The following is a 23538-nucleotide window of genomic DNA, read 5'->3' on the forward strand; positions in this document are numbered from 1 at the left end:
CTGGTCCCTTTAAGCTGACCATTTTCCATGGTTATATGGGAAGACAGTTTGTCTTCTGTTGTGGTACTGTAGTCAAGTTCAGTCTGTAGCCCTGAAAAGATGATGGTAAATTATACATTTATAGGCTTTAATATTTGATGTGTATTTAGCAGTGTTGCTCTGTTTGTGACAAGCATGTCTTGTAATTCTTTATACATAGAGTAGGTTCTGTGAACATTTACCTAGGGCCATAACTCATTTTGCTAGTCATACTATTTATTATGTTAAAACCTTACCACAAATAATGAAAAAGTAACCGGCTGACATCCTGGTGAACGAGACTCGAAATTTTGGGCCCAAAACTTCCCTTTATCGTGAGTCTTCTACTATATATTTTGGAAAGTTGTTTGTCTTTGCTATGTATTTTGTACACCTCTTAAGATATCGTAACCAAATGTTGAATGATGGTTCCTGAAATCAAGGAACATGTTTTTGTCTGTTTGGATATAATAGGACGCCATTTTGAATCTTTCAAAACGGCATTGATTTTAACCAACTTCGTGTGTGTTTCCTGGTCCTGGAGCTATGGCTGTGGAAGACACACACATTCTCTTATTACCATACGTATGGTAATAAAAGATCCTGTGTGTGTATCGGAGGCATAGCTCCAAGAACACCCACACCCACCGACAAATACACATACATATGCCATTGAAATTTTTTTGTTAAAGTGTAGTTTAGGTTTGTAAGCAAACCCTTCAAAAGTCTGGTAATGTTGAAGTTAAGGTGACACACGATCTTAACTGCCCTCCCCCCATGCTTTGTTGATGTCATACATGACGGCACAAATGACATCGGCAATGAAAAATACAGTTTACCAAAAAGCATTAGAAGAAAGAATACATACTTTTTTTTTTTTTTTTTTTCATTAAACTGAAAAATGAAATTATCCAGTTATAAATCTGTGATGTTTATTTGCTTAGAATTCCCAGGTACATTCAGATAGTGTAATATATATATATATATATTTTTTTTTTATACTTGCACATTTCATGTGGAAGGTGCACCAAAAGCAGGTAACCGCACACTGGGGAAATAATATGTAAACTCGCAAACACAAACAGATTTTATTTAGACATTTTATGTTGCTGCTAGCTGCACATAAGTTTAGTAAGATATTAAATGAAAGGACGGCTTGGAACTGTTGTCTCAACATTAAAATCTGATAAATTGTCTTTTTTTTTAGACATTTGAAACTAAAACTTGCAATGAAAGAGATGGAAGGGGAAGTGATTTTGTCCAATCTCTTGCCAGTCATCTCAGATGACTTGATTTTACTAAGTAATAATTATGACATTTGAAGGGAAGACAACTGTGAAGATACTAAAATACTAAAGAGAAATAAACCAAGATGACATTATTAACACACCAGTAAAATAACACATTTGTGATGATACATGGGGGTTATATTTGCTGGCATTTTTGTTTTGGCATGGGAGAGACCAAGGCAAATATGTAAGGCACAGAGAGAAGATTGTTGTTGCTTAACTCTGAAAACCACTGGACTAGAGAATTGAACACGTCTGTGAATCTTTTTTTGGTCAAGGAACCCTAGAATTATATTGTGAAATTATGGGCAACACAAACCTTCTTTCCCTCCCCGGCTCATCCCTCTCTTCCCCCTTCTCCCCCCCATCTCTTCCCCCACTTTGACTCTCTCCCTCTCCGTCTCTTCCCCCCGTAGACTTTCTCCTTCCCCTCCATAGCCTCTCTCTGCCTCTTCCCCCCCCTAGACTCTCCCCCATACTCTCTCTCTCTCTACACACCTTCGCCCACCCCTAGACTCTCTCCCTCTACACCCCTTCGCTCGCACCTAGACTCTCTCCCCCCCTTAATCTCTCCCCCTGTTCTCCCCCCCCCCTCTCTTAATCCGTGATTATAATTGTGGCGCGCATGTCCGACAACTCACCGCCAAAACAAATTGTTTTCAATTGTGTGCGCAAATGAGGTGTCCAAGCGTGCAAATTTTGAGCAGGAATCTGGGAATTGAAATTGCTGAGCAACGGCTGCGTCACGTGAGAGGTTCAGCCAATGAGGGCACGTGTCACGAGGGCGCGCAAGGCCTTAGACTTTCTCTGCCTCTCTCTCCCCCCCCTTTAGACTCTCTCTCTCTCTCTCTCTCTCTCCCCTCCCCCGCCCGTTCTCTCTCTCCCCTCCCCCGCCCGTTCTCTCTCTCCCCTCCCCCGCCCGATCTCTCTCCCCCCTCCCCCGCCCGATCTCTCTCCCCCCTCCCCCGCCCGATCTCTCTCCCCCCTCCCCCGCCCGATCTCTCTCCCCCCTCCCCCGCCCGGTCTCTCTCCCCCCTCCCCCCCCATTTCTCTCCCCTCCCCCCCCCCGTTTCTCTCCCTCCCTGGTCTCCCTCCTCCCCCCCGGTCTCCCTCCCTCCTCCGCCCCCTCCCGGTCTCCCTCCCTCCGCCCCTCCCCCCCCCCCCCCGGTCTCCCTCCTCCGCCCCCCCGGTCTCCCTCCCTCCTCCGCCCCCCTGGTCTCCCTCCCCCCTGTCTCTCTCCCCCTCCCCCGCCCGGTCTCTCTCCCCCCTCCCCCGCCCGGTCTCTCTCCCCCCTCCCCCGCCCGGTCTCTCTCCCCCCTCCCCCGCCCGGTCTCTCTCCCCCCTCCCCCGCCCGGTCTCTCTCCCCCTCCCCCGCCCGGTCTCTCTCCCCCCTCCCCCGCCCGGTCTCTCTCCCCCCTCCCCCGCCCGGTCTCTCTCCCCCCTCCCCCGCCCGGTCTCTCTCCACCCTCCCACCCCCGGGTCTCTCTCCACCCTCCCACCCCCGGGTCTCTCTCCACCCTCCCACCCCCGGGTCTCTCTCCCCCCTCCCACCCCCGGGTCTCTCTCCCCCCTCCCACCCCCTTGGTCTCTCCCCTCACCCCTTGTCTCTCTCCCCCCTCCCCCCCCCCCCGGGTCCCTCTCCCTCTTTCCCTCCCGGGTCCCTCTCCCCCCTTTCCCCACCCGGTCTCTCTCTCCCCCCCTCCCCCCGTCTCTCTCCCCCCTCCCGCCCCCGGTCTCTTTCCCCCCTCCCCCCTGGGTCTCTCCCGCTCCGGGTCTCTCTCCCCCCTCCCCCCCGGGTCTCTCTCCCCCCTCCCCCCCGGGTGTCTCTCCCCCCCGGGTCTCTCTCCCCTCCCCCCTTGGTCTCTCGCCCCCTCCCCCCTTGGTCTCTCCCCCCTCCCCCTTGGTCTCTCTCCCCCCTCCCCCCCTTGGTCTCTCTCCCCCCCTTGGTCTCTCGCCCCCCTCCCCCCCCTGGTCTCTCACCCCCCTCCCCCCCCCCCGGGTCTCTCTCCTCCCTCCCCCCCGGGTCTCTCCCCCCTCCCCCTCTTGGTCACTCTCCCCCCTCCCCCCCCGGTCTCTCCTCCCCCCCTCCCCTGGGTCTCTCTTCCCCCCCTCCCCCCCTTGGTCTCTCTCCTCCCCCCCCTCCCCCTGGTCTCTCTCCCCCCTCCCCCCCTTGGTCTCTCTCCCCCCTCCCCCCCTTGGTCTCTCTCCCTCCCCCCTGTCTCTCTCACCCCTCCCCCGGGTCTCTCCCCCCCTCCCCCTGGTCTCTCTCCCCCCTCCCCCCCTTGGTCTCTCTCCCCCCTTGGTCTCTCGCCCCCCTCCCCCCCTTGGTCTCTCGCCCCCCTCCCCCCCTTGGTCTCTCTCCTCCCTCCCCCCCTGTCTCTCTCACCCCTCCCCCGGGTCTCTCTCCCCCCTGCCCCCCCAGGTCTCTCTCCCCCCCCCAGGTCTCTCTCTCCCCCCTCCCCCCCGGGTCTCTCTCCCCCCTCCCCCCCCCGGGTCTCTCTCCCCCCTCCCCCCCTGGGTCTCTCTCCCCCCTCCCCCCCCGGGTCTCTCTCCCCCCTCCCCCCCCGGGTCTCTCTCCCCCCTCCCCCCCGGGTCTCTCTCCCCCTCCCCACCCGGGTATCTCTCCCCCCCCCCCAGGACTCTCCCCACCCTCCCCCCAGGTCTCTCCCCACCCCTCCCCCCGGTCTCTCTCCCCCCCGCCGACTCTTTCACCCCCCCGCCGACTCTTTCCCCCCCCCCCCCCCGCCGACTCTTTCCCCCCTCCCGCCGACTCTTTCCCCCCTCCCGCCGACTCTTTCCCCCCTCCCGCCGACCCTTTCCCCCCTCCCGCCGACTCTTTCCCCCCTCCCGCCGACTCTTTCCCCCCTCCCGCCGACTCTTTCCCCCCTCCCGCCGACTCTTTCCCCCCTCCCGCCGACTCTTTCCCCCCTCCCGCCGACTCTTTCCCCCCTCCCGCCGACTCTTCCTCCCCCGCCGACTCTTCCCCTCACCCCCCCCGCCGACTCTTCCCCCGCCGACTCTTCCCCCACCCCCCCGCCGACTCTTTCCCCCACCCCCCCCGCCGACTCTTTCCCCCACCCCCCCGCCGACTCTTTCCCCCACCCCCCCGCCGACTCTTTCCCCCACCCCCCCGCCGACTCTTTCCCCCACCCCCCCGCCGACTCTTTTCCCCACCCCCCCGCCGACTCTTTCCCCCACCCCCCCGCCGACTCTTTCCCCCACCCCCCCGCCGACTCTTTCCCCCCCGCCGACTCTTTCCCCCACCGCCCCGACTCTTTCCCCCCCCCGCCCCGACTCTTTCCCCCCTCCCCGCCCCGACTCTTTCCCCCCCCCCCCGCCCCGACTCTTTCCCCCCCCCGCCCCGACTCTTTCCCCCCTCCCCGCCCCGACTTTCCCCCCTCCCCGCCCGACTCTTTCCCCCCTCCCCGCCCCGACTCTTTCCCCCCTCCCCGCGCCGACTCTTTCCCCCCTCCCCGCCCCGACTCTTTCCCCCCTCCCCGCCCCGACTCTTTCCCCCCTCCCCGCCCCGACTCTTTCCCCCCGCCCCGACTCTTTCCCCCCCCCCGACTCTTTCCCCCCCCCCCAGGTCTCTTCTCCGCCCTCCCCCACCCGGTCTCTTTTCCCCCCTCCCCCACCCGGTCTCTTTTCCCCCCTCCCCCACCCGGTCTCTTTTCCCCCCTCCCCCACCCGGTCTCTTTTCCCCCCTCCCCCACCCGGTCTCTTTTCCCCCCCTCCCCCACCCGGTCTCTTTTCTCCCCCCCCCCTCCCCCACCCGGTCTCCTTTTCCCGCCCTTCCCCCACCCGGTCTCCTTTTCCCGCCCTTCCCCCACCCGGTCTCCTTTTCCCCCCCTTCCCCCATCCGGTCTCTTTTCCCCCCCCCTTCCCCCACCCGGTCTCTTTTTCCCCCCCTTCCCCCACCCGGTCTCTTTTTCCCCCCCTTCCCCCACCCGGTCTCTTTTTCCCCCCCCTTCCCCCACCCGGTCTCTTTTTCCCCCCCTTCCCCCACCCGGTCTCTTTTTCCCCCCCTTCCCCCACCCGGTCTCTTTTTCCCCCCCTTCCCCCACCCGGTCTCTTTTTCCCCCCCTTCCCCCACCCGGTCTCTTTTTCCCCCCCTTCCCCCACCCGGTCTCTTTTTCCCCCCCTTCCCCCACCCGGTCTCTTTTTCCCCCCCTTCCCCCACCCGGTCTCTTTTTCCCCCCCTTCCCCCACCCGGTCTCTTTTTCCCCCCCTTCCCCCACCCGGTCTCTTTTTCCCCCCCTTCCCCCACCCGGTCTCTTTTTCCCCCCCTTCCCCCACCCGGTCTCTTTTTCCCCCCCTTCCCCCACCCGGTCTCTTTTCCCCCCCTTCCCCCACCCGGTCTCTTTTTCCCCCCCTTCCCCCACCCGGTCTCTTTTTCCCCCCCTTCCCCCACCCGGTCTCTTTTTCCCCCCCTTCCCCCACCCGGTCTCTTTTTCCCCCCCTTCCCCCACCCGGTCTCTTTTTCCCCCCCTTCCCCCACCCGGTCTCTTTTTCCCCCCCTTCCCCCACCCGGTCTCTTTTTCCCCCCCTTCCCCCACCCGGTCTCTTTTTCCCCCCCTTCCCCCACCCGGTCTCTTTTTCCCCCCCTTCCCCCACCCGGTCTCTTTTTCCCCCCTTCCCCCACCCGGTCTCTTTTTCCCCCCCTTCCCCCACCCGGTCTCTTTTTCCCCCCCTTCCCCCACCCGGTCTCTTTTTCCCCCCCTTCCCCCACCCGGTCTCTTTTTCCCCCCCTTCCCCCACCCGGTCTCTTTTTCCCCCCCTTCCCCCACCCGGTCTCTTTTTCCCCCCCTTCCCCCACCCGGTCTCTCTTTTTCCCCCCCTTCCCCCACCCGGTCTCTCTTTTTCCCCCCCTTCCCCCACCCGGTCTCTCTTTTTCCCCCCCTTCCCCCACCCGGTCTCTTTTTTCCCCCCCCTTCCCCCACCCGGTCTCTTTTTTTCCCCCCCTTCCCCCACCCGGTCTCTTTTTCCCCCCCTTCCCCCACCCGGTCTCTTTTTCCCCCCCTTCCCCCACCCGGTCTCTTTTTCCCCCCCTTCCCCCACCCGGTCTCTTTTTCCCCCCCTTCCCCCACCCGGTCTCTTTTTCCCCCCCTTCCCCCACCCGGTCTCTTTTCCCCCCCTTCCCCCACCCGGTCTCTTTTCCCCCCGGTCTCTTTCTCTTCCCCCACCCCTCGGTCTCTCTTCCCCTCACAGACTCGCTCTCCCTCTCCGTCTCGGCCAGAAATTCGACCCGACTTCCGGCACGGACAGGATGAGGGAGAGGAAGGATTGCAGTGACCGGACTGCTGCTGCTGGGGAGCTGCCGGGTCACTGGGACAGTTGTCCCATCTCTTCTCTTCCCCCCCTCCAGCAGCTGGAGGACCCGTGGAACCCCGGTTAAAAATCACTGCTTTAGTCCATCTACTTCCTCTAGATTCAAATTATAATCTGTAATCTGTAATCTGTAAGACTTTTAGGTTTTGGGGAACAAACCCAATCCCACAATCGCTAATCCTCCTACACTTGTTGCTTTCTGACCATCCTTCCCCACAATCCCATTCCTTCATTTAATGTGCTTTTAGCCTCCTGCATTGCTTGTCCTTTCAGCAGAGGAGAGAATAAGTGGGAATCCTAGCAATAACATATTCATTTTGCTCATCATGTACGATCAAGTGGCAAACCAAATGTGTCGAAATAATGTATAGTGGTTATGCTTTATCTATATTTTTAAAGCAAAGTGACTCTAAAATTAATATGGATGCATCTGGAGCCATTGTAAAGTATTTTATTACAGAATTAAACCTTGTATTTTTTTGTTTAGCTTGGTGTGCATACCTGTGATGTTGAACTAAATAAGAAGGGTTTGTTTCTATTTCTAAGGGGTACATGCTATATAATCTGAAACTGCCTGAAGAGCCCCATCAGAGTATATAGAATTTACCCCTGAGTTACCTGGAATACATTGCTCTTATCACCCTAAAGTTCTGAAGGGGTTAGTTTACCAATATTCCTTCCTGTTAGGTCCTCCTCTTGCCCCCTGTTAGCCAATGATGTTGCTGTACTTGGATATCAAACATGCAATACTCTACTTCTCTACTTTTGTCCCCATCAGGTAGTGGAATTAATCGACAAAGAAGACATAGACATCTCTACCAGTCAAGTTGCTGAAATCATGGAACTCATCCAGAAAGAGGAGAAACTGGTTGTGAAGGAGAAGGCCAAAGAAAAGGCTGAGAAAGAGCAGGCCGCAGAAGTGCAGAATTAGAGCTCTGTGCGGAACCAAACGCATTGATATCCCCTTGTGTCTTGTAAATTATCCATAGAGCTGCTATTGTGACTCAAGTTTTTCTTGCTTTTGAGGTGATTTCATTTCCAAGCGACAATTTATCGTGCACTGTTGTATGGAGTGAAATAAAGGCTTCCACTATTAAACAAGTCATTTACTATCATTCCCTGGGTATCAGCCAGTTCCTTTTTAGAGAGGGTTCTCTGTCTAGTGAAATCATGTCATTAGATCCGTTGCTTTGTTTTTTTGTGATGTAGTAAACTAAATTGAAATTCCTAATGGATGTTTAATCAGATATGAATTGTAAGAATCGTATATCGCAATGCCTTGTATTCCTAGCTGTTCAGCCATGTCGATAGTTGTCTGGCTCATCCCTCATCCTAGCGTGGTTAATTCCCTTCACTTGGCTCTTCCAGAAGTGATGGCTTTTTAAAGCAAACATTCTGTATGCGGTTTTGACAGCACATTGTTCAAGTGGTGGTCCCGTATCTGCATTTCCCTATGTTTTACGTGAACCTTCATTTAAATTCATGCTGTTGCCTCACTGGCAGAGAATGTATTACTATGGTTTATTGCTTTTTGAAATTGCTTCCATGCATATCCTAGGAAAAAACCTCCTATTTAAGAAACAATCTTACAGGCGCCTTATGCATTATACACAGGGAATGTATTTCTCATAGCTTTTTCTATGCATTTTAAAGCAGCCGTACTAGGTGTTTTACTCAACATCACCATTGGCGTTCATTTGCCTTGTGCTTATTACTGGTTCGCCATTTGTGTCCAGTACTATTTTCTTTTCAATAAAACATGATCCTTCTATTATTCTGTTTTCTTAATCTTGCCTCCATAATGTCACCTTTTGATTTTCCCTGTATTTATGGTTTTGATTCATTCATGGGTGATGCAAGACTTTGTTTGCTGGTTATGAACAGTATGTACCAGGGTTAACTTTGGGGAGTGGAAATGTAGGAGGACTTTCCAAAAGTTCCAAATACTGTACTTAATTGAGATAAAAATCAACAACATTTTTTTTAATCCATTTTTCCCTCTTCCCATTTTGGATTGTTTTTCAAATGATCTTTTACTGCTACTTTAAGCAATAGAGAATCTGTCTGTAAACCGAATCTACTGAATGTTCTTTAAAAAAAATGAAATGTAGACATTTAAATAACTTATGCTAAAATGTATAAATACACAGTTGTGGTTGGTTAAAATTGTTAGATATTTCCACAGTAGTGCAGAGTTGTCAAATTAGAATGCGGTTGCAGTTTTTGCTTCCTTATTTGATAATGCAGTCTGAATTGAATTATTTTTCAGGATCGTCGGTTTTGTAATTGTGCGTATTGTAGATGTTGATCTGGATATGCTTTTACATTTTGGGGTAACTGAATTTTTTCCCCCAGCTTAATGCAGGTGATTTTAAACCTGTTCGCAGGGACCGAGGCAGACTAGGTTTTTAGGAAAACCAGTAGTTATGCCAGTATATATTTTTTCCAGTTGGGGAAATCGAATCATTAACACAAATGAAATGTTTTTGTGTGTGTATGTAATGGTGATACCTAGTCTTCTGGAAAACTAGAGCTTCCAGTAAGACCTACATGTGGATCAGGTCTTCTCAAACGTAGCTCCTCAATAACTTGTGGTTTCCAAAGCTTCTATAATGTGTCCAGGCAGGTCAGCTCCCACAAGAAGTCTCTGGCACACAGGTTAATTTATGACATGCTGTCCTGCTTTCCAAACATTGGGCCGTTCATTCTAATATAGAATTTGTGTTAATATATTGATAAGTAGGTTTAGTTGTCCTCCATGAGTAACATTGAAGTGGCCCAGAAGAAGGAAAGGTTTAAGTACCGTTTGATGCGGAGCATAGAACACTTTCTCATGAACAATATTTGATTGCAGATTCATTGCTTGGTTCAAGGATATGATTCGTGGGTTCCTGAGAACTGGTTTGAAAACCCCTGCCGTAAATTCTGCAGCGCTAAGTAAGGTATTGCACATCTCTGCACTGCAAGGGTTAAATGCCAGCGTACTGTAACATGATCAGTAAAGGGACATTCGGTGCATTGTATTTATCACTCACATTTTTAAAGTGAGGTTTTAATGAATATTCACAGATCACGAGACTTGGGCATGTTTATTTAAATAAACTTCATGTGCAAATCATCCCCATATCTTTTGTTTTGATTTATGTTTTTACATTATTTCAAATGTTTGACCTCAAATATATGCCAATATAACAATAAATGCCACCTGTTATTTAAAGTTCACCGTGAAAGTCTGGGTTATTTATGAGCCGACGAAGCGGGTAACGTGCATTTACTCAAATTGTCATTGACGTTATTGATGTTTTTCTCCATTTTTGGGGTATTTTGACTTTTTCTGGGTTGGCGGTTGGAAGCTTTTGCACAAATTCAATTGGTAAAATTTTAGTTGAGTTAATTGGGAATTGTAACATTTCTACAGGTTGTTCATTGCAGTAGCAACTGCCAGAAATTAGCAATATTCTGATTCGTGTAATAATGTAATTAAATCTACACTCTGACACTGGCTAGTAATAATGCTTTGGTATAGACCAGGAGTGGCCAACCCAGTCCTCAAGGGCCACCAACAGGTCAGGTTTTAAGGATATCCCTGCTTCAGCACAGGTGGCTCAGTCTTTGACTGAGCCACTGATTACGGTCATTGAATGAGCCACCTGTGCTGAAGCAGGGATATCCTTAAAACCTGACCTGTTGGTGGCCCTTGAGGACCGGAGTTGGCCCCTCCTGAAATACACCATTTTCAGTATACTTGTATATTCCGACTAAACCGGACCTGTTGGTGGCTCTTGAGGACTGGCGTTTCCCACCCCTGGTATAGACGCAGCAAATGACAAATGGGACTGGTTACATCTGCATCCTGCATCTTTATATGCACTGTCACAAACACATTGCTGTGAGGAATTGGAATCGAGCTTAAGACTGAATCCTAAGGGAATCTGTATCTCTGTTCACACACCACCCACACATTTTGCACCAGGCCTTGTACTTTTACGTGCTTTAGTAAGAGCCTACGTTTCTAGTTATTACCCTTCAAGTCTGTAATTATCCATTAAACCTCCCTATGAAAGTAAGTGGCAACTAATGGAAAGATTGTAAAGTGCCACTGGAAAGTTATTACAGTACTTTGTTGAAAGGCTGACAAGATGAGAATAAGCATAAAAAAAAGTAAAAGACCATATTTGTGTTATTTTTAAAACATTTTTACATAGCACCAATTACCAACGCTCAAATTGCTTGTGAGCACGTAAATGCTGTAAGTTACAAGGACATTCTAGAACATGAATATAAATGTGTGCCAGGAAAAAAGAAAAACCTTGCATCCAATCTGCTAATTAGAACAGTTACCATAAGCCGGTATATATAACGGTATAGTTACCACGTCCGGTGGTGCTCACGGGCCAATAATGTAAGGAAAAGAGAAAAAGGAACCCGCTAGCAGCACTCAGGTGTACCAAAAATGAAAAATAACAATTTATTTAATTGTGGATATTGTCCCTTGCATTGCATGATCTTGTGCCAGGTATGCCATATTAACCAGTTACTTACCTCACTGTGGATATAGGTGATTCCTTACTGTTATTATACAGGTATTGGTGACTACAGTGTTCACCATTTCCTATACATCAGTGTTTTTTTTTTTTTGCAGTGCCCGTGTCAGGGGTCCATGCCATATTTTAATTATTCTACACTGTTTTTTTAATGTCTGTCAATTCAATAAATTGTTATTTTTCATTTTTGGTACACCTGAGTGCTCCTAGCAAACACATGCTGCAATCCTGGGTAAACAAATAAAAAAAAAGGCACCCATTCCCTCTTTTAAAAGGGCAGTGTTCTGACAAGAAAATGTACTTATTCAAGAGATTGATTGGGATTGTCGATTTCAGCCACGGGTACACACATGAATAATACCAACACCAGTTGTCAGTCGTATATACAATTCATTGGTCACTAAGCTTTGGATATATTCAGAATCGTATGGCAATCAGGATACCGTACGATGTCAACCAGGGGACCCCCATCAGCACTTTAGATGAACTGCATGGTAAATATATTCCTGTGATCCCGTTTGTACTGTGCGAAGAGCCGAGTACACCTCCAGCTCAGCCGCAGTTGAAGGTCAGTTAGGTTTGTCTGGCACAGAACATTATCAGCGCCAACAGCCCAGCTAGGGAAAACGGGGGAGTCCAGCTTAACTACAGTAGCACTTCCCATAACAAGCATCTCACAACATCTTGTTCACAGCAAAAGCAACTTCTTTAAGACATTTTAGTAAGAGACACAAAGTTAACCCAATACAGACCTACGCCCATCAGAAGCACAACAAAACTCCATTCTCATTACAGGCAGTTAAAGTGATGTCAAAAATGCAGACAAATATGGCGATTAATGTTTTCTCCCCCCCCCCCTCCTAATCTTGAGCCAAAGTACAAATCAAAGCGATGAGAAGCCTTAATCCTAAACGTGTGTCCTGGGTGAAACAACACCATTCTCAAAATATATGTCGGCAGTTATGTTTCATTACCCAGGATGTATAACTGTAAATGTGACCTTTTGTGACCTTTACACAGTTGCTATCATATTGAATAATATATCCTTTTACCTGCTCTGCACGCACCATTTCACATCACTGCCTCACCATTTTATGTCTGACCTGGGGAGCTGATTTCTTTTCTCTTCAATGGAATGTTTGTGGATGCGTCAATTGTACCGCAGTGTGTACATTTAAGCTTAAATAAGTAAACTTGTACCTTGTATACGAGATCCATTCAGATTAAGTGAGGCTACATTGCAACTGAAGGCAGACAGCACTACTTGACCCACCTCATTTGCTTAAAGCTTTCAAACCTGGTTAGCTCAGAGTTGTTGATAGGCCACAAAACCACTCTAGGCCGCATAAAAGGTTTATATAAATCACTGTGTTTTAAATAAATAACGTATTATAGGCTATATCTTTGTAGCGGCCTCCCACACAATTGCCAATACACTGCTGCCTTGCATATATCAGTCTCACTTAATCCATCCAGATACCCAGTTGCTTTAAATCTACTGTTTTCCTGATCTACGTCGTTATGCAGCCTGTGCAAATCGGGGCAGTATCGCAGTTTAATAAATAACTGCTTATTAGTAATTTCTGTCCTCTTTGCTTATTTTGACATTATACACACACGTGTGTCCTTCAGACACATTGTGCTGGTGCTGAGTACCTGGATGCAGGAATGAGTGTATCGCTGCACACGTGGAGGCTACACATGTCCAATCCATGTATCGGAGCTTAATATGTTGGGGAAATACGAACTGAACGCCGGTACAGTGGCTGCGTATTGGTAAATGCCACTGACTTTTGACAAATTGGCCATATTTATTGGGTTTACAGAGGCCATTGGGAAAAAACGTCACCCTGGTTCCATGTATGTATATGATGCTGGGGGCATGTCCTGTCCCGTAAGGATTTCTGCATATGCTTACATAGAAGTAAAAAAAAAAAGAAAAATGGCGCTTATGGATCTTCTGGAAAAGTGTAAAAATAAAAATGGGATGTGTGTATGTAGCCCTTTTTCTGACACTCTAAAAGAGACTACGGGTAACTGCACACACCTGCGGCTCCAGGAGATCTGAGCCTCTGCTAGCTGGGAGCCTGGGGTAACACTTATTAGCGCAGCGCCTCCACTTACCCAGGATCCCCGTAATATGAGATTCCCCTGGGCAAGAAACATATGCACATACATATATGATGCAACCAACTTTACTATAACACACGATACCTTAGCACTCTATCATATTAACACACAGCATATAACCCAACACATAACCTATAACGTAATATAACCTTAACTCAGCTAAATTATAATGTTCTTATAACGTGAGTGGCTCGGCCACGCTCTTAATGAGTATTGTCCTGTACAGTAGTGGCTCAGCCACGCTCTTAATGGGTATGTCCTTGTTCCGTCACCGCATGCCCCACACACCGTGTCCTTGCACTAATAGAAAGGAGTGTTCCATGTATTAGGCCTTTGGTCACTCACTAGTGTCCTCAAAGAGTTACGCCTAAGGCGGGATCAGCGCCTGTTGACCGGTGTTGGTGCACTTAACGTAAATACCTTCCGGTCACGGCGGTGACCGGTAATGCTTGAAAAAGATCAGCCGAATGAATCCTTGCTTGTCTTGGATGTCCGCAGTGCAGCTGTCTGGTCCCAAGCAGCTCACCAGCAAACCTGCTCCGCACGCTTGTCCCTAACTGTCTACACAGTAAGGTGATTGATCGCTGGCACTATAGGCGTCCCTGCAGCACAGCAGCCTACTGTGACTCGGGTTTCTCCTAAGGGCCTGTGGGGTAAAGCTAGCCTATGCAGGCGGGTCACGGACGCCCTGCACGCATACACCCTCCTCCTTTACCTTCCAGATCCCCTCTGACTAGCGTGGTCTCTCCCCCACGCTTCCCTTTCCTCCCGTAATTCTAGCCTTCCGATTGGCTCCTCAAGTCAGGTGACTGCCCAGGAGCTCATGGGAGTTGTAGTTCTTCAACGGAGCCTCTCTGCCTTGAGCTGCACAGACTCACAGCGATTGCATCAGCCTCTGCAACACTGTTGCAGACCTCCACATGACTCCTGAACAGAGTCAAAACACCAACTGAACACACTTATGAGGTTCCTACAACATCCCTACATTCTCCCCCTTGCAGAATCCAACATCCCTGCTTGGGTCAACTCACATAACTATACACAGAACGTTATATAATAAAAATGATACAATACACGTGATCTTACTCATTTCTTCTAGATCAGATTGCACATTTCAGTGAACATTGCAGCAACAGAATGCACTCGGCTGCGAGCCCACTGCTGAGCCTCATAATGGGGTGCCCCGAATCTATCATAAGCCATCCTCATTGGAGGTTGACCAGCTCTTTGGCTTCGGCGAAGTTGCTCTTCAGCTACCCCCTCGGGAGAGTAGTAAGCCTCGTATGGCATTTCCAATTCTGCCCTTGAGGGGCCTGATAGGTCTACAAAGTCTTTTTGGGGCACAAAGCACGGGCTCTGTGGGTCTAGTGGCTGGCTCACGGGAGTCAGCGTATCTGTCGTTGGACCAAGGGGCTCTTTACCCGTAGCTCCTTCGGGAGATGCCCCCGCGGCCGGAAGGCCCCTTTGAGAGGTTCCCTCCATAGGATTCTCAGAGGTGGCATTTATTACAGTCTCTAGGCCATCCTCTGTACTTTCAGTTTCTCCATCAATGGAAACTGGGTACCTCCAATTCGTTGTCCCCTACTTGAGGTATGGGGAGTAGGTGATTCCTATGCCACACCTTTACCCGGCCTTCGGAGTCCTTGATGCGGTATATCGGGAGGCCAGGCATCTGTGATTCTACCTCATGCACCCCATCTCTCCACCGATCAGCCAGTTTGTGCTTTTCGGGAATGCCAAAATTACGAAGGAGAACAGCATCCCCCGGGCGAATCTCCTTATGTCGCACCTTGTGGTCATAGCGCCTTTTGTTACCCGCATTTAATTGCGCCGCCGTCTTTTCAGCCAATTTATAGGCCTGCTGCAGGCTGTCCTGTAACCTCTGTACATAACGGAAATGCGTTCTGTTGGATACCCCATCGGTAGATATCCGCAGTCGCACATCCACAGGTAGTCGGGCTTCTCTCCCAAACATCAAGAAGTACGGAGTATACCCTGTAGACTCGTGTCGAGTACAGTTATAGGCATGCACCAACGTCTCCACATGCTTGCTCCACTCCGTCTTCTGAGAGCCTTTTAATGTCCCCAGCATGTCCAGCAGTGTTCGGTTGAACCGTTCGGGCATAGCATCCCCTTCTGGGTGGTACGGGGTAGTCCGTGACTTAGCTATGTTTAACAACTTCAGCAGTTCTCTAATGAGAGTACTCTCTAAATCCCTGCCTTGATCAGAGTGGAGTCGGTTCGGTAATCCATAATGAATGAAGTATTTCTCCCACAATACTCTAGCCACTGTCACCGCCCATTGATCTTTGGTGGGGAACGCTTGGGCGTACCTTGTATAGTGGTCTGTAATCACTAGTACGTTACCGATGCCCCGGGTGTCTGGCTCGATACACAAGAAATCTATGCACACCAAATCCATAGGACCAGAGCTTTTCAGATGGGCCATGGGGGCCTCCCGTGTGGGGAGTGTTTTCCTCTGTATACAGCGGGTACACTTTCGGCAATGCATTTCCACTGATTCTCTCATTTTTGGCCAATAGAACCGGTCCCGGAGTAACCCGAACGTCTTGTCAACGCCCAGATGGCCATGATCATCGTGAAGGGCCCGGAGGACCATATTTCTCAGACTTTCAGGCAAGAATAGTTGTCGCCGGTCGGGATGATTGTGGTATGGAATGACCCGGTACAATAGGCAATTGTCCAGTTCGAACTTCCCGAACTCATTCAACAATAGCTTCACCAGTTCTCTGGGGGCTTGCTTAAGAATAGAGGGGTTCTCTTGCTGCAGAGCTTGGCGAGCTAGTTCCACCACTGAATCTTAGCACTGGTGTTGCATCAATTCTTTCCAGGAAATGATTTTATCTTCGGTAATGTTCATTCCTTCCTGACCTCGGTAGGCCCGGGGAATGGCTCGGGATTGACACCCTAATGAATCAGCTACTCTTAGCTCTGAGAACGCCACCTGATCGTTGACCACTGCTGCTAGCGAACATAGAGCACGTATGCCAGGCCCCGGAATTTCCTCCCATACTTCCTCATCCATGGTGGGTTGAAGCCCCGGCCTCCGTGACAGAGCATCGGCCCCTATGTTAGTGGGCCCTTGTTTATACTTAAGGTTGAACCGATAGTTGGCCAGCGCCGCCAACCACCGGTGACCTGTCGCATCCAATTTGGCGGACGTGTTGATGTAAGTCATTGGGTTATTATCTGTCCTGACTTCAAACTGTACCCCATACAAGTAATCATGTAGCTTATCCACTACAGCCCATTTGAGGGCTTGAAACTCCAGCTTGTGGACAGGCTAGTTCTGTTCACTTGGAGTTAAGCTTCGACTCGCATATGCCACTGGGCGGAGCCCTGTGTCATGTTTCTGGTGCAACAGTGCTCCCAGGCCACTGAAGCTGGCATCCACGTGTAGAACGTATTCTCGGTCGGGGTCGGCATAGGCCAGCACTGGGGCCTGCGTTAGGCTGGCTTTCAATTTCAAGAATGCGTGCTCACAAGCAGAGGTCCATTTCTCTCCAAATGGCGTTTGTGCTGTGGTGGTTTTCCTGCCGGTGTCCTCAGGACAGATTTTTAAGAGATTATTCAGTTTAGCTTTGCTGGAGTAGCCCTCCACGAATCGCCGGTAGTAGCCGCAGAACCCCAGGAACGATCGAAGTTCTTGAACGTTTTTAGGCCGGGGCCAATTCACCACTGCCTCTATCTTCCCTGGGTCGGTGGATATCCCTTCAGCTGATACAATGTGACCCACGTATGTCACGGACGTGCGGCAGAATTTGCACTTATCCAGGGACAGTTTCAGCCCCTCCTTTTGAAGTCGATCCAACACCTTCATCAGCCGCTCCTCATGCTCCTCTAGCGTCTTCCAGAACACTATAATGTCATCCAGGTACACCAAGCATTCTTGCGGGTTCAGGTCCCCCAGGGTCTTTTCCATTAGCCTCTGAAAGGTGTCAGGAGCCCCGCCTATCCCTTGCAACATGCGGGTGAACTGGTAGAACCCTAGCGGGCAGATGAAGGCCGTTCTCTCCTGATCTTCCAGATCCATGGGTACTTGATAATACCCCGACCTCAAATCTAGTACACTGAACCATTTACTTCCCGTCAGGGCGTTCAAGAGGTCCTCGATGCGTGGGAGGGTATACTGATCAGGCACCGTACGGCTGTTCAAGGTCCTATAGTCCACGCAGAGGCGTATGGTCCCTCCCATTCTTTTTGTGAACCACTACGATGGGTGAGGCATAGGGAATGCGTGATCCTTGAACGATACCAGCTTCCTCCATTTCGGCTAGTAATCTCCTCACCTCTTCCACGTCTCGGGGTGCTATGCGACGAGAACGTTTCTGGAATGGGGCAGGGTCGCTCAGTCGAATGGTATGGCGGGCGCTGCGACTGCACCCTACATCCATATCACTTATGGAGAATACCCCCCGTCGTTCTTCCAGTTTGGTCTGCAGTCTTCCTTTACAGCCCTCCGTCAAGGGTGAATTTCCGAAGTCGAATGCCAACCTTGGGGTCACGGCATGGGCGGTGACCACCGGGCGCTCACCTACAGTATTCTCCACCGGGGTTACTGGATAGATTCGACCCAATGGTTGCCGGCGATCAATGCGCATGGTGTAGGGAGAAAGGTTCCGTACGTACACCTGGGTTAGAGCCGGAATTTTTCCCGACCACTTCTTTATCGAGGCCAATACTTCGTAGCCGAGTCGCTGGTCATCGCGGGTCGAGCTTTCCAGGGAGAACAGTTGATCCTCCGGACGTCTGGCCGGATAACGACAGGCGGCGATCATCATTCTTCCTTCCCCGGGCGGGATCTCGGTTAGCCCCCGCTCTTGACTATACAGCATCCCATGTTCCTCTTCGGCCGCAATCTTACCGCAAACCTCTCGCAACACCGGGCAAGCAGCTAGAGGCAGCAACGGTGATTCACCCGTTTCCTGTAGATACTTGCGGAGCACATCCTGTATGAGGTCTGTGTTGGTCCCCATGATTATCGGGGCGCTGGGATGATCCTGGGGTTCCGGACATACTAAGGCCTCCACCTCCATGGGGTAATGCTTGCCTGTGTTCAACTGGGGAATGTCCAGATGTACCTTCACCACTCCATCGATAGGGTAGTCTTCATGGCTCAACCCTCTCAACCGCATGGAGTCAGCAGATAGCAGCGGTAGCCGGTGCAAGTGTTGATCGTAGAAGGGTCGATACACGATAGTCACCTGGGACCCGGTATCCATCAGCACCGAGGCGTAGATGCCTTCAATCACCACCTTGACGATGGCCGCTGGCCCGATTCGACTACTTGTCGAGGACGGGGCCGCTGGTTCGCCGATCTGCGGAGTACACAGCATAGACTTGGCCGGTCGAGGCCCCGTTTTCCGTAGGGAGGGGCAGTGCGCTCGCATATGCCCCATTTTCCCACAAGCATAGCACTGGAGGTGACTGCGGTAGGGGTTGTCTCGGAAGGTCGGTGATGCTCGCTCCGGCGCGGAACGCTCCCTGGCGACTGCAGGCGCTTCAGGGTCCTCCTTTTCCGGGTTCGCCTCCCCGGGCGCCTCAGCCTTAGTGTCCGACCTTTTGGTGTCTTTAGCCGCAACCACCGTCTTCTTCCCTGGGGTCGATTCACGCCCCAGTAGCACAGTCTCATGTGCCTGGACCCGGTCCATCAGGGCATCGAACGCCAGTGCTTGCCCCGGCGTGAGACAGCCGCTGACGCGTACGGACACCGGGTGTAATGGAAGGAGTCCCCTCAGTAGCTGGGTGGTGCGTAGTCCGTCGGCGTCCACCTTCTGTACCACCCCCTTTCTCACTAGGGTCCACAGGTCCAGATGCAACCGTCGAAGGAAGTCAGATACCATCTCTCCTTCTTTCTGGGCCAGAGCATGGAACCGAGCCATCAGCGCAAACATATCCACAGGAACCCCATACACTTTGGTGAGGGAGTAGATGATGTCGGCCGCATCAGCATCCGGGTGGTCGTCCTGATAGCAGTGCACCATGTGGGATGCTGGGGGTCGCAGGCACTCAATTATGCGCTGTCTCCGGACGGCATCTGTACAGGACCATTCAGGCAGTACCTGTTCCGTATGATCCAGCCATTCTTCGAACCCGACTTCTCCCAGCAGAGTGGGTTTGTCACCAGAGAAGGCCTTCAGCTTTCGGTATTGGAGGGACTGTGTAGTGTGGTGAATGGCTTCTGCGAGGACAGGGATGGAGGTGTCTAGTCTCGACAGGCTGGCCCTGCTCAGTGCTGGCCTAACGGCCGAGGGGGTGAATGACATGCCTAGACCCATGGCAGCGGGCCATCAGGGGTCAAGCTGCTCTCAGGAGTACGGACAAGGGTGGCCGTTATAGCACTTAACGGACCAGGGTAGCCCCTCTGGGGTGTGGACGCAGCCAGTGGTTCGACGGAATCCACCTGTACTAACGGGCATCGGATGCCGGGGGCGTCGGGCAGAAGTAATACTGCAGGCAGCGCTTCGGGGCATATATCCCGGTCGGTGACAAATAGTATCTTACGCCAGCTATGTTCCCCATCATAGTAGTGATCTTGCACTCGGGCAGTGTCCAGGAGCGGGAGTTTCCTGATTTGGTCAGTCACCGTGCCCAGGGAGAGAGTAGCGGGCACGTGTCCCACAGCAAGGGCACGTGTCAGGGGGATTTCATGCCGCTGATCCCACTTGCGCACCTCGGACGGCGCGGGCACAAACATGACGGAACGGGCAAAAATTGGTCACAATGATAAAAAAATCTTGGGCACCCCAGGTTTGAGATCTCAGCAGCGCCTCCAAATGTAGCCCTTTTTCTGACACTCTAAAAGAGACTATGGGTAACTGCACACACCTGCGGCTCCAGGAGATCTGAGCCTCCTCTAGCTGGGAGCCTGGGGTAACACTTATTAGTGCAGCGCCTCCACTTACCCAGGATCCCCGTAATATGAGATTCCCCTGGGCAAGAAACATATGCACACACATATATGATGCAACCAACTTTACTATAACACACGATACCTTAGCACTCTATCATATTAACACACAGCATATAACCCAACACATAACCTATAACGTAATATAACCTTAACTCAGCTAAATGATAATGTTCTTATAACGTGAGTGGCTCGGCCACGCTCTTAATGAGTATTGTCCTGTACAGTAGTGGCTCAGCCACGCTCTTAATGAGTATGTCCTTGTCCCGTCACCGCATGCCCCACACACCGTGTCCTTGCACTAATAGAAAGGAGTGTTCCGTGTATTAGGCCTTTGGTCACTCACTAGTGTCCTCAAAGAGTTACGCCTAAGGCGGGATTAGCGCCTGTTGACCGGTGTTGGTGCATTTAACATAAATACCTTCCGGTCACGGCGGTGACCGGTAATACTTCGAAAAGGATCAGCCGAATCCTTGCTTGTCTTGGATGTCCACAGTGCAGCTGTCTGGTCCCAAACAGCTCACCAGCAAACCTGCTCCGCACGCTTGTCCCTAACTGTCTACACAGTAAGGTAATTGATCGCTGGCACTATGGGCGTCCCTGCAGCACAGTAGCCTACTGTGACTCAGGGGTTTCTCCTAAGGGCCTGCGGGGTAAAGCTAGCCTATGCAGGTGGGTCACGGACCCCCTGCACGCATACACCCTCCTCCTTTACCTTCCAGATCCCCTCTGACTAGCGTGGTCTCTCTCCCACGCTTCCCTTTCCTCCTCCCGTAATTCTAGCCTTCCGATTGGCTCCTCAAGTCAGGTGACTGCCCAGGAGCTCATGGGAGTTGTAGTTCCTCAACGGAGCCTCTCTGCCTTGAGCTGCACAGACTCACAGCTATTGCATCAGCCTCTGCAACACTGTTGCAGACCTCCACATGACTCTCCTGAACAGAGTCAAAACACCAACTGAACACACTTATAAGGTTCCTACCACATCCCTACATGTATATATAGCCACAATAAGTGTGCAATACTAATAGTAATCCAGCCAGCCAACGATAACTGAAAAAACATTCACATACTAATATAAATATAAAAACATGAATATATCCCACTGTTAATTTCCCTAAATGCTGCCTGATCTATAATACTATCCCCATATATAGTGTTCTACAACAGAATGTGCAAAAATATACATCAATGCCGCTTAAAGGGAAGACATTATTATTTTTTTTATAACCTGACATATTTCACTATTTTTTGTTCCTTTCTCGTTTCCATTTAAGCGCAATTGATCTCTATTTTTGGACATTAAACGCACAGGAATAGGGAAAATACAATCACTGTCTTTTTTTTAAATATCTATCCCCTAACAATGCGCACTATTGCCCTTCTCTCGACTCCCCCATATATGCCATTATTTCCCTTCCAATCCTCTCATCACCTCTTTCCCCCCTCTCCTCTATGTCCCATCACCCCCTTCTTCCCTTTTGCATGCTATTCCCTCCCACTCCCCCTCACCTCCCCCTCCTCCTCCTCCCCCTCTCCGGTCCCCTTAGTATCACTTTTACTCCTCCTCTCCATATCATCCCCTTTCTTTTTCCCCTCTGTCCCATTGCTCACCCCTCCTTCCTGACCCCTATTACCCTTCATTCTCGATAGGACTAACAATGAATTTATCAATGAGATATACTTCTTCGTGGGGCATATTAGGTTGTTTATGGATGGCATGTATAAATGTATCTATAGATGAGGTGTATGAAAGTGTTTGGGGTTTTCTGATGGGTTTGTATGGGCGTGTTCGTCTGTGATGGTCCCAAACAGACACAAAGACAAATATGGGGAGTAAAATGTTTTTTTACATAAACCCTCCACCATACAGTATACAGCGCATACAAATACCACTTGTGAGCACACTCATATGTCTGCAGCCCTGCTTTTTACCATGATCTCTTCACATACAGAGCTTCCTCTGCAGCCAGGGATTCTGGGTAATCACATGCAAACGATCATTCAGTGTGTCACTTTTAATAATAATACTTTTTGCTTCTTGTCCATTTTAACATGGATCCCTATAAGCTTATGCCTGTCGTATTACACAGCTTTTCAGCACAGCGTGGGTTAAAGAAGTGCAAAGATATCAAACCTACTCACAGACAGTTATGATGGTCTAAAGCAGGGGAGCGCAATCTTTTTTTTCCCTGTGCCCCCCTGCCGGCTGTCCCCCTCTCCCCACCCCCTTACCTTGGCTCCGGCGTTCTGAGTGTCATGACGTCACGTTGCCATGGTAACGTGACATCACATGACCCCGCGGCGTCTTTTGACGCTGTGTTGCCATGGAGATGCATCTCCAGAAGCCGTCTGAGCCAAGGTAAGTGCAGTTTAGTTTACAGAGGCCTTCACTGCTTCCCTGGCATTTAATTTAAGTGCCTTCGGGAAGCACGCGGGGCCTCTGTAAACCCCGCCCCCCCCGCAGACAATCTCGGGCGTGCCCCCCAGTTTGCGCACCCCTGGAAAGCTTTGGTAATAAATGGAAAGTTATTTATGTTCACTAGATGGCGCTCAATGACTGATATTACTCATATGGCCAATATGCATAATAATTCTACTGGGTTTAACCAGCGTTTCAAAATACAGACTTTGCCACATGCCTCAAAACGATTTCCTGTAGCAATGTATTTAATCTTAACAATTGACAAAATATTGAAAAAACATCAACCATAATCATATTTAAATATTGGATTAAAATGTTATAATTTTAATGTTTAATTTTTATTTGTGCTATTTCCCAGTACTACTGTTAAAAAAAAAAAAAAAAAGATAGATTATTATAATGATTAAACATTTGATACATGTGTGTGATCTGCTACATCCATGTCAGCAATTGGGACCACTTTTTAAAACTATTACCTTATTAAAATAGTGTAAAACTTTACTAGAGATGTCAATAGGTAAGCAGAATAACAATTATATAGCAATACCAATAATACCAATAATTACACTTCTGGTAAGAATATTAATATGATTAAATATATCAATGAGATATGAATTTTGTTATATCATACCCTTTGTAACCAGAATGGTTGCTAGGCTACAATACGTATGTACAATATTATGCATACATATATTATTTCTCAGTATATATCTTCTCGTCTCTGTGTACATTATTTATTTAGTTATAAAATATTTTACCAGGAAATAATACATTGAGAGTTACCTCTCGTATTCAAGTATGTCCTGGGCACAAAGTTATGATGACAAATACATGGTTGCAAATACATAGTTACATTACGTGAACAGGGTTATATAT

General features: G+C 50.1%; 1 protein-coding gene across 2 annotated transcripts in view; it reads left to right on the forward strand.

Annotated features, from left to right (window-relative positions):
* LETM1 (leucine zipper and EF-hand containing transmembrane protein 1) overlaps window positions 1-9855 on the forward strand; it is a 59307-nt gene extending 49452 nt beyond the window's left edge. For both annotated transcript variants that reach the window (XM_075571126.1, XM_075571134.1), the window contains exon 14: window positions 7414-9855. In XM_075571126.1, coding sequence (XP_075427241.1) covers window positions 7414-7566 — 153 coding nt within the window. In that variant the 3' untranslated portion in view covers window positions 7567-9855. The remainder of the gene's footprint in view (window positions 1-7413) is intronic.
* The last annotated feature ends 13683 nt before the right edge of the window (window positions 9856-23538 follow it).

The sequence above is a fragment of the Ascaphus truei genome, chromosome 1, assembly GCF_040206685.1.
Source record: "Ascaphus truei isolate aAscTru1 chromosome 1, aAscTru1.hap1, whole genome shotgun sequence".
Classification (NCBI taxonomy): Eukaryota; Metazoa; Chordata; class Amphibia; order Anura; family Ascaphidae; genus Ascaphus; species Ascaphus truei.